Source organism: Cynocephalus volans, chromosome 3 (genome assembly GCF_027409185.1).
Source record: "Cynocephalus volans isolate mCynVol1 chromosome 3, mCynVol1.pri, whole genome shotgun sequence".
Lineage (NCBI taxonomy): Eukaryota > Metazoa > Chordata > Mammalia > Dermoptera > Cynocephalidae > Cynocephalus > Cynocephalus volans.
This window is the reverse complement of record NC_084462.1, coordinates 141,972,561-141,984,366: the sequence shown is the minus strand read 5'-3', so window position 1 is coordinate 141,984,366 and position 11,806 is coordinate 141,972,561. Positions and strand designations below refer to the sequence as shown.

At 39.2% G+C, this 11,806-nt stretch overlaps 1 protein-coding gene across 1 annotated transcript; it reads left to right on the top strand.

The window, feature by feature from the left end:
• The first annotated feature begins 79 nt into the window (after positions 1 to 79).
• Positions 80 to 11,702, top strand: L3HYPDH (trans-L-3-hydroxyproline dehydratase). Its single transcript, XM_063091814.1, has 5 exons — positions 80 to 620; positions 5,112 to 5,281; positions 8,773 to 8,895; positions 8,984 to 9,121; positions 11,452 to 11,702. Exons 1-5 carry the CDS (start codon positions 113 to 115, stop codon positions 11,575 to 11,577), a joined length of 1,065 nt encoding a protein of 354 aa, XP_062947884.1. The 5' UTR covers positions 80 to 112; the 3' UTR covers positions 11,578 to 11,702.
• The last annotated feature ends 104 nt before the right edge of the window (positions 11,703 to 11,806 follow it).

The window sequence follows — 11,806 nt, the reverse complement described above, 5'->3', positions numbered from 1 at the left end:
TAGAGCTCGAGGCCCCGCCCCCTGAGGTTGGGAAAGATCCTGCCCAGAGTAGTTTGGCAGCTGGAAATAAATAAGCACGGAGGGGTCGTGGTGGAGTTACTGGACGGAGACAATGGCCAGGTCGCTGTCCGTTCCCTGGCTGCCCCCGCACGACCCGGGGACGCCGGCGCTGTCGGTGGTGGACATGCACACGGGCGGCGAGCCCCTGCGCATCGTGCTGGCGGGGTGTCCAGAGGTGGTCGGCCCCACTTTGCTGGACAAGCGGCGCTACATGCGCCAGCACCTTGACCACTTGCGGCGACGGCTCATGTTCGAGCCCCGAGGGCACCGGGACATGTACGGGGCCGTCCTAGTGCCGAGCGAGCTGCCCGAGGCGCACCTGGGCGTCCTGTTCCTGCACAACGAGGGCTACAGCTCCATGTGCGGCCACGCCGTGCTGGCGCTGGGCCGCTTCGCTGTGGACTTCGGGCTGGTGCCGCCACCCCCCGCCGGCACCCGTGAGGCCCGCGTCAACATCCACTGCCCCTGCGGGCTGGTGACCGCCTTCGTGGCGTGTGAGGGCGGCCGCAGCCGCGGCCCGGTGCGCTTCCACAGCGTCCCCGCCTTCGTGCTGGCCACAGGTAACCGGTTGGACCCTCCTAACCCCGAGCGGGTCGGCAACCGGAAACGTTAACTGTCTCTCTGGGCTGGAACCGACGCGGCGCAACTAACCCACTCCGCATGCCTTTGCAATTAATTAAATTAAATTAATTCTAAGTCACCCAACGTGTGTCAGCATCTCAGCTTAACGAATTTGTTTGGTGCATGCAATTTGATTATTTCGCAGATCTATCCGCCCGTGGTCTTCCTAGAGCCTTGAGGAGTGAAGAATGCCCTGTTTCTCTTACTCAGCTCCTCGTTCCGCACTCGTCAGGCATTCCTAAGAGATTTCACAGTTGAATAAAGCAAGGTACGCTACGGCCAAGGACAGAGCAAAGAGCAGCCAATGTACCAGGGTTCCAGGCTGCCTCACGATAAGCTTGGTAGACACATTATTACCCCTAACAACTTACTAAACACTGCCTCTTTTTCCTCATCTGTAAAAAGTTTCTTCTCCCCTTCTTTGGGTAAGAATTAAATGAGAATGAATGAGCCAAACAGTTTATAAATAGTAAAGATACAGATGTTGCTGCTCCTATTCTTTAAGAATGGGAACAGACAATGTTTGGGTTCAAATCCTACAACCCCTTAAAGCTGTGCAACCTTAAGCAAATTACTTAACCTCTCTGTGGCTGTGTTTCTTCATTTATCTCATAGGGTTTTTTGTAGGATTAGATGAGAGTATGCGAGATACTTATATTTGGTATATTTAAAAAACTCTGTTCCTCGAGATGGATATAGAGGACTGCTAGTCAGAGTTCTCTAGGCATATAAAGCCATTAAAAGGTTTTGCTGGGTTCCGTAGTATAGATCCTTGTATGTCATGTAAAGCAGGACAACCCTTACAAAGAGGGAGATCCTAATGGGGCTGAACTGGCAAGCTGGATCTGGTGTCTAATATGAGTACTCCCTCCAAGGGACTGAATTCTATCAGTGAGGATGCTTTAGTAGTCGTGACTGTAAGAGAACTGGGAGGTAATTTAGTCAATCCAGGAATAGGGTTATTACCCCTTTCCTTCAGCGTCTTCAAGTGGTACAAATCATTCTGTTAGAAAGTTTTATCTTAGTTCTCCCTAATGAATTGAATTCCAAGTTAGCCTGATTATGAATGACACAGTAATAGACAGGCATATGTCCGTCTTAGAGCAACCTCAGGCAGCTGAAACACACAAGTTGATGAAGAATGCCTCTGGGGAAACTGATGCCATTTTCTCCTTTAGCAGAGAATGGTGTCACATCCGGATTGGGAGAGCACTAGAGGGAGACAGAATTTATGTTTAGGATTGCATCTAAAAGTCCTCAACAGTTTAACTAGTCTCTGTAGCTACCTGATATTCCCCCAGGCAACCCAACAGCAGATTAGAGGCACTCTAGATTTTGTGGGAAATGACAGCTGGCAGCAGGATCACCAACTACATCATAGCCCTGGGTTGATTAGGGCAGGGGCAGGCAACCTCTCAAGCATAATAGTTCCTGAGAGCATCACTGTATGACAGCGCAATTATTAAAGGGCACTAATGGGCACTTGGAGCTATTAAGAAATTGAAATCCTATATTCTCTACTTTGAAAAATGCCTAAAAGGCAGACTAATAGTGTTAAAGATCATTGGTCTGCCCCTCCCCGTGCCTCAGTATCACAATCTGTAAAATGAGGACAACGGTCCCACCTCAGAGGGTTGCTGAGTTCATCTCCACCCTACCATGCTAAAATGCAAATTCCTCTGTTTTGTTCACTGCATTCCAAGTGCCTAAACAGTAGGTAGTCAGTGAATATTTGTTGAAGGGGTAACTGAAATGAAATTTGGAGAAGAATATGCTCATTGGCAAATGTAAATATCTGGTCCTTTTGAAACCTATTCCCATTGGAAATTAAACTTTTGCCTTTAATATTAATATTTATTATTTCCCTAATCTGTGCTAGGCACTCCACACACATTATCACATGCAATTCTCAAAACATCTCTTTTAGGGGAAATACCAATGACAGATGAGACACCAAAGCCACACTAAGTGGCAGAACCAGGATCTGAATTCAGCCCTATCTGATTGCTTCCCCCTCATCCTTAAAATTTTTGTAGCTGAAGAAGATATGTTCCAATTTTCTGGAAATCTCCTTAATATATTACACCTCATTACACATACAGCATATTTTTAAATTTGTCTTTCTCATCCAACTGAACTCCAAGAAGGACAAAGGCTATGTTTTATTTATTCTTATACCTCTTACATCTTCCACAGTAATTGGCACATAGTAGGTATTCATTAAATCTTGGAAGTATATTAAATTGAAATTTCAGTGATATCCTTATATAGCAGAAAAGGAAAAACCTTAGACTTTGGATTGAGTCCTGGATGAGGTTGCATATTTTAGTGGAAAGGATGTGGGCTTTGGAGTCACCTGGTCCTGGGTTTGGCTCTAAGCCACTTATTTGATGGTTAACTCTGGGAATAATGTGAGAATAGTAAATATTACTGAACCTACCTCTCAGGGCTGTAGCAGGAGCTGATGTAATGGATTAAGCAGCTAGTGTGTGCAAAATATCTGGCACGTAGGATGTATTCGTGTGAAGCAAATTTCTTGATTTTTAATGTTAGTGATTTACTGATTAAAAAATGAAAGTCACAGCAGGTAATCATGGGCAGAAGTACCTTTAACAGACATCTGGTCCATTTTAAAAAAGAGGAAAGTGTAACTCAGTGAGGTGTAGTAGCCTACCCAACCACCCACCTCAAGAAAACAAGACCCCAAGATTCCAGAAAGGGTTGGCCAGAGGAGTAATTGTAGGCACAGTGATCACTTCTTGAGCCAGCTTCCCACTCCACTGTGGTCCCAGGATTGGCAGCCCATACCCCCACTCAGCTGTCCAACCAAGAGAAGAGGGTAGGAAGACTGAGCCAGGGGCCTGTCACCCATGTCTCCTGATAGGTGCCAGTCTTCACACCGACACCCACCATTCGGCCTTAGCTTTCCCTATTCCAGCAGCCCCTCATTTCCATCTACTTCCTCATTCTCCTTTCATTAAACCTGCTTTTCATGTTGCACCAGCATCAAGGTAAAGACATTTTTGATTCAGCTTTGCTGTTAAGGTCCACAGGCATGTTTTACTCTTTTGATTATAAACTTGCTCTATTTTGACACATCATGTGTTAAGAGGGTTTCGGTGGACTAGTCTGTAACTGATAGCATACTGGTGTCTTTGTAGGACTCAGTGTCAAAACTCAGAATACAAGAAATATTTTATTTTTCCAACTTAATCCCTCCATGTGCAGTCCCCTTTCCTGGTATATGTGTGAGAAATGGTCTCTTAAAAGTGCCGTGGCCTTGGAGAGGAGGGCCCTTTGGTCCTTAGCTTACACAGGTATCTAGCAAAGTGAAACGTCATCTATCCCATGCGTGTATGGCCCCTGACTCTTCCCCTGCCTCCCCTCCTGGTTTGCTGTCTCTGCCCCACAGGTTGTCTTCCTCTGGTGCTATGGGGAGGTCAACACAGGTCTTCCCTGCACTCAGGACCATCAGCCTCCTCTGTTTCCTATCCAGAGGAAATTTCTATCTCTAGAAGTATTTCTCCCTCAGGACACTCCTTCACCAACAAATGTCTTTCCCCTGAGAGCTTAGGTTTCCATAAAACAAAAGTAGAAAGACCTGCTTCCTCCCCTGATATGTACCTTCCCAGAGGCCGTGATCACCAAGCCAGCTTGAATTGGGGAAGAGGAAGAGAAGACAATTCGAGAAGGGGTAAAACTGTCTTAATGACCCCCAAATCACCTAGCTCCATTCTGTTGGAAATACATTTCAGGATTTAAAACAACTGACCTTCAGGTCAAACTTTGGGCTGTCAGGGACATAAATGCTCAAATAAAAACCCTTATGCAAAACACTGCTGTAGAGGAGAATAAAGCCAACAATGGCTTTATTCTGAGTATTTACCTGTAGGATATTTTAATGAGCCGAAAATATGTAGATGAGTAAGTGTTTGTACATAATTTAAATAGATAAAGTTCTCTTTTAAATATTTTGGTTTTGACATTACAACTGAAGAAAACCAATTTGTGAATAGGATCCAAAATCCTCACTATTTTAAACCATCTCTAGTAGTATAATCGGGGACCTATATTTTCCTTTATAGTGTTGACAGGTTGATGTCCCACGGTTTTCCTCTCTTGGCCTCTATAATGTTTCCTAGAAAAAATCCTCAGAGTAGTTAACAGATATGAATGTATGAGCTGGAGAAAACATGGTATTCAGTTTTATAACTTATGCAAACATCACTAAGTTAAAAATAGAAAGACGTACCTAGCTATTATTTACCTGATGCTTACTCATTTTGAAACTGGATTTTTGCTTCATTCCTTTTTATGGTAGGGAAAGGACACCCTCCTCCCATCCCACCCCCAGAAATATATTTAAAATTCTGTGAACTTTGTTGCTAAAATACTAAAAACAAATTTATTTCCAAACACATCTTTTTTAGATCTCACGGTGGAGGTTCCCGGACATGGAAATGTGGTGGTGGACATTGCATATGGTGGCGCATTTTATGCGTTCGTTAGTGCTGAAAAGTTAGGACTCGACATTTGTTCTGCAAAGACGAGGGACCTTGTGGATGCGGCGAGTGCAGTGACAGAAGCAGTGAAAGCTCAGGTCAGGACAATAGTTGCCTTCATAATATATTGCTCCTCTGTGGCATGGAGAAATATACATTATCATGCCTGTAAAGAAAATTAAATATCTGTATATCTAAATTACTAATAGTAATCAGAATAGGGTACTGATTAAAATTTTAGGCTCTAGAACAAGACTAACCATGAATTCCAGCTTTGCCACTTGTAACTTTTGTAACCCTGGACAAGTTACATAATTTCCATGTGCCTCAGTTTTTCTATTTGTAAAGTGAAAATTACAAAATACCTGCTTTGTGAGGTTGTCGTAAAAATGAGATAAGTCAGTGCTTGGCCTATAATAAATGTTCAATAAATTATAACTATTATTCTTTAATAGTACATATATACTAATATAGTTTGTGGCTATGTATAGTAAATGCATTATATAGAATTCCACTAATTTGACATACATGTGCTTTGCTATATGTAGTCATTCTGCAAAACTTGAAAATAATATAAATACGGCTTACAAAATAGATTTCATTATGTCTGATAAGACTTTTTCTTATTTCATGGAGAACATTAATTCCTAATTAGTGAATTTTTTCCTCTTTAGCTAAGAAGTTTCTCAAATAATGACTCAAGTAACTCTAGTTTTGGCTTGGGAAAACTATTTTGATAAAATCACTTAACATAATAAGTCTAGAATATTTTTTCATTTCTAGCACAAGTCTGCCATTTTACCTTGAAATTGGGACCTGTAAATAAAACATATATGTACAGTATTTGAGTGTTCTGGCATATGAAAATTTAATTATTATTCTGAGTAAACATAACTTAGGAAAGTGTCTAATATACTTGTAGTAATAATTATTTATGGGCCTATTTTATTTATTTATTTTATTTTTATTTTATTTTTAAGGTAAGGAAACATTACTGACAATATTTATTTGTTCAAATGTATCAGTTTAAATAAATTGCATCTTAATATTACATATTGATTTTGTTAAGCTTATATTATCTCAGGTATTTTTAAATTAATTCTAACTTGCTTGGTTTTATGTATAATTAAACAATTAAAATCTACCAAAAGGAGAGAGAATCAAGGAAAAAGATATGAAATTTTCAGCATGATGCTTTTAAAGGATTCTTGGATAGCCATTTAGGTTTATATTTATCATTCATACATGTATTTCTTCATGTATTTGTTCATTAAACATTGGACCACTTATTATATGTCAGGTACGGTGCCAGACATAAGGCATGTAAGAGTTAAAATGGGATGGTCTCTGTCTTCACGATCTCACAGTATAATGGAAGAACAAACAATGATTACACTATAATATTATATATAAGTTTATATAAAAAGAGCTATGGGTGCATAAAGTCTGGAGCAACTCATGGCTTGATTAGGAAATTTGGCCCAAAAATATAAGTAGAATTCAAATTAGGCATTCTAGAGAGTAAAATGAGATTAAAACCTGACCAATGTTAGTTTTAAGTAAAGAAATCTATAGTAGAATAATTTTCCTCTGGGGTGAGGGAGGCAGGGTTGGAGAAACGTCAAAGAAAAAGCAAGTGACAAGACCTCCACTATGGACCTTGAATTTGGATTTGTTTTGTTAATATGTTGTCTTTTTCTTAGGAGTTTATAGAAATTAGTGACATTGTTTTTCAAACAGAATTCAGGAACATAGGTGACAAAGATTTTCTGGTTCGTAAAGTCATCAAATTGAGTCCAAATGAATCCTGGAAAAACAGCACGCATTTGTTCTCAAATGTCAACAAAAAGAAATACAGAAATCAGCACTGAGGGAAAATTGAATTGTTTCTTCTTATTTTAAATAAAGAAGATATATATTTATTTAAAACACATTAACTGAAGAGAAACAGAAAAGAGCATAGTTAGGGGAAAAAGAAAAATTCTTTGTAAAATTTAAGATAAAAGGGTAAAAAACTTAGTGGGCAGGAATTATTTTAGGATGTGTTAGAAGAGAAATCTGACTGATGAGAAGTTAGCAAGTGCTGTTTGAGTTAGAAGAAAACGTGGGTAGAAACAGTAATAGCCAGGAAGTTGGATTCTATTTCAAATGTGAGTGAAATGAGACCAGGGGGCTGTAGCCACAAATAAAATCAGGATTCAACCAAGACATTTTCACAGGATTTGGTAAATGAGTTAGCATCACATATGATGCTCCAAGGTGGTAAGTTTGCTACTTATGTGGAAAAAAAAAAAAAGGCGTTAGTTTTTTGACCTTTCCTTGGTGCTATCTTCTACCATTTTTTTATTTTTTATTTTTTTATTTTTTAAAAGATGACCGGTAAGGGGATCTTAACCCTTGACTTGGTGTTGTCAGCACCATAACCAGCCATCCCTATATAGGGATCCAAACCCGTGGCCTTGGTGTTATCAGCACCACACTCTGCTGAGTGAGCCACGGGCCGGCCCCATATCTTCTAGCATTTTAAATTGCACTTGCTCTTATGTTGGAATGGCCTGTAGCGGAGGTGGGGCATAGAGGCCTTAAGAGGATAGACAACAAAGATCTTAAGAGGATAGACAACAAAGATCCAATCCATGGGCCTCTTTAATGTGGTTTTAGATGGACTCTGGGTTTGAAGAACCCAAATCTGTTCAATTGGCTTTAAACAACAGTTAAGTGGGATAGAATGTACTAATTGTAAGGATACATCGGGAAGTAAGGCTATGATAATCTCAATCATACTATCAGATATTACAGAAATCCAGGAGAAGTTAAACAATTAAACTTCTCAAAAAGAACAGGAAGCATTGCACATTGGGCCTAGATGTGCTCCACCACGGAGTGGCAGTTGTCCCGCCAGTGCCTGCTTCTGTCTGTGGGTATCTGCTGCTTTTCATGCAACCACCTGACTTCATCCTATATAGTAAATCCTTTTTATTTTCCCCATCCAATTGTTTATCTTATCTAATAGCTCCTGTATCCTTATAACTTTGTCTTGCCCATGACCTCTCACAGTCCTTGTCTCTATCACTGGTATTAACTTCAGTTCTAGATACTCATTGCCTGATTTTTTTTCACATTATTCCCTCCAAGCTCCTGAGAATAAGGATATGATTAGCTCATCCTGTTTGAGCAGCCACGACCAGCCTGTGGATTGACCATCCTGGGCTCAGTGCGAGGGGGGGGGGGGGGGGGGGGGAGAGAGAGAGAGAGAGAGAGAGAGAGAGAGAGAGAGAGAGAGAATGTGTGTGTGTGTTTTAGGAGGACGGGTATATAAAATAGAAGTGTTCCTTTAGTAGAGGCTATGTGCAGGGCAACTTCCTTGGAAGGGACTCAAAGTATGATAAGAATCATAACTTCTAATAAAACTACGTTTATTCTTCTAGACAAAAACACAATTTCTAGCATTTAGTGCCTTGCCCAAAAGTGTATTTTAAAAATGGTAACAATAGAAAAGTTATATCTATGAGTACCCCATTTACATTATTTATAAAGATAGATTTGAATCGAAATATTGACATGTGCTTGATAATTTTTTTATTTGCAGTTTAAAATTAATTATCCTGATAGTGAAGACTTTGCCTTTCTATATGGAACGATATTAACAGATGGAAAAGACTCTTATAGTGAGGAACCAACTACCAACATCTGTGTGTTTGCAGATGAACAGGTATTAAAACTTTTATTTTAGGCATGAAAATAGGTAATATGGAAGTAGAACACTATGAACATTCTTATCTTCATTTATCCTGAAACAGGTTGACAGAAGTCCTACTGGCTCAGGAGTGACAGCCCGAATTGCCTTACAATATCACAAAGGGCTTCTAGAACTGAACCAGACCAGGGCCTTTAAAAGCAGCACAACTGGCTCAGTGTTCACAGGGAATGCTGTGAGAGTAAGTGATACCCTTGGCTGCTTATTTGTAAATGTGTTGCTTGTGAGACTGAAAAGGCTTGAGTTAGATAAGTTTCTTCACTCAGCTCTCAGAAGAGAATTTTAAAACAGGCCTGTAAAATCTTCTGTTCAACTAGGACATCGATTCTCAAAGTGTGGCCTTGGGACCCCTGGGGGACCCAGAGGTCCTTTTCATGGGTCAAAACTATATTCATAATAACCAAGATGTCTTGTGCTTTTCACTTCTCATTCCCTCGAGATTATACATTGGAGTTCCCCAGAGGCTACATGATGTGCGATATTCCAAACAGTTGAATGCAGAAGCAGATATGAAAATCTAGTTGTCTTCTGTTAGGCCACACATGAAAAAGGTTTGCAAAAATGTAAAACAATGACACTTTTCTCATAAAAATTTTTTTTGGCAAATGTAGTTACTTTCACAAAAATGTGTTATTTATGTGTTAACATATAATGAGTTTATTTTTTAAATGAAGTAATGAAATTAAATATTGGAAATTAAATATCTTTAATTCCCAATACAGTAAATATTGATAGATATAACTTACATAAACAAAAACTCTTTGGGAGTCTTCAAATCTTAATGTATAAAGGGGTCCTGAGACCCAAAGTTTTGAGAAACACTAAATTAGGGTTTGGGTTTGTTTTTTGTTTTTGTTTTATTCTGTAGGAATATTTAATTTTATATAATAGGAAGTGAAAGCCCTGAAACGTAGAATTTCTGCAATGGAATCAAATTTTAAATATGCTAACACAGCTAATTAATAAACCTACTCATAGTAGTAAATGAAATCTACTACAGAATGATTAATCTACATTCAGTAAATGAACCTATTCATAAAGAGTTTGTTAACATAGCAAACGATCTATCCTAATATAGCTGTTTTTAAGGTTTGCTTTTACTGAATATTGCATTTTCTTTAAATTAAAGATTCCTATATCCCATAGTGATCTTATGATATGCCAAATCATCTATGTTGTATGCAAAACTTTGGAATACATTATCTTCAGAATCTGAGATTGAAGATACAAATAATAATCTATAACATTCATTGGGTACTTCACTATGTGTCAATTTCCAAGCTAAATACTTCATACACACCATCTCATTTCATCCTCGTGAGAATCCGAGGATGTCAGTATTCTTATTATCCTTTTTGACAGATGATGAAATGGAGAATTAAGGGGGTTAGTTAATTTGCCAGAGGTTAATTGGTGAGTAGCGGAGCCAGCTTGTGAATGGGGGTCTCTCTGAGCAGACCCAGTGCTGTTAAGCAATACTACGTTACATTGCTATCACACAAAGCAAAAGTTCGTGAGGCTTTATGTTATAGAAGCTTTATAAAAAGATAATAAATTACTTATCCTAATTAAATATTTGACATTTTACCTTAAGCTTCAGATATTCTTGTTTTAAAAATTACAAAATAAAAATAAACATTAATATTTGAAGGTTTTCATGACTTCACTTGCACCATGTTCCCTCCCTCTCTCTCTGGGCTCTTCTGGGCTCTCTGATGGTACCTTTTCAGTCTCTCCCTGCCCCAGCTTCCTGACCCTGTCTTTCCGTTCAGGTGTCCTCAGCACTTCGTCCTCATCTTCCTTCTCATCCCACCTACAATTTAATGCCACTGGGCAGTTTCATCCATTTCTGAGGCTTCAGTTCTCAACCAACTACTGCTGATAAGTCCCAAGCCTTCATCCCTACTGTGTCTACTCTGTACCTCTTTCTAATCTAACACTCTGATTACCATCTGTTTCCTAGACTCGTCTCTAAGTGACTATCCCAGAGGTATCTCAAAAATCAACTTGTTAAAAAGTTCTTCCTTCCTTCCTTCCTAAAACATGCTCTTCCTCTCTCATTCCCCATCTTGGTTAATGGCATCACTGGAGTCACTTTCAACCTAGAAAGTGTGGTCATATTTAACTTATTCCTCTTACTCTTTTCCCATATACCTCAATCAACAGGCCTGTCATTTCTACCCCCAAAGTATCTCTATGTTATGTGCTCCTTCTCCATCTTCCATAAAAACTACCCAAGTGGTTCTGGATTCAATCCATGAATTAAGATTATCTCTTAACAGGTTTCTGGGTTTCTAGTCTCTCTCCACTACAGAGTGTCCCCGACTCTACAGCTAAATTTATCTAAAACACAAGTGTGACTGTGTCACTCTCCTTAAAAACCTTCCATTACTGATAGAATTAATCCTGGGTTTTTCTTTAACGTGATAAAAATCAAGAATACAACTTTTAGGTCAGATACAGTACAAGTGCAATATTTTGATATTATACTCCATTATCTTCTTTTTTCAGGAAACAAAGTGTGGTGATTTTAAAGCTGTTGTAGTGGAAGTATCGGGACAACCCCATTACACGGGTACAGCAAGCTTTATAGTAGAAGATGATGACCCGCTGAGGGATGGATTTCTTCTCAAGTGACTTCTTCCTTGACTTTTAAGGGCTTTCGTTTTAAAATAATTATTATCTATAAGTAATTTTTTCTGTAAATTATGTGAAAACCAATATCTACATTACACATATAAGCTAACTTTCATTCGTTCTCAAATAGCACTGTAGTTAAATATAAAGTCATTATACCTTACATTTGCAAATGTATATTGGTATAAATATCATATATGTCTAGCATACAAAATTCAGAATCTTCTAG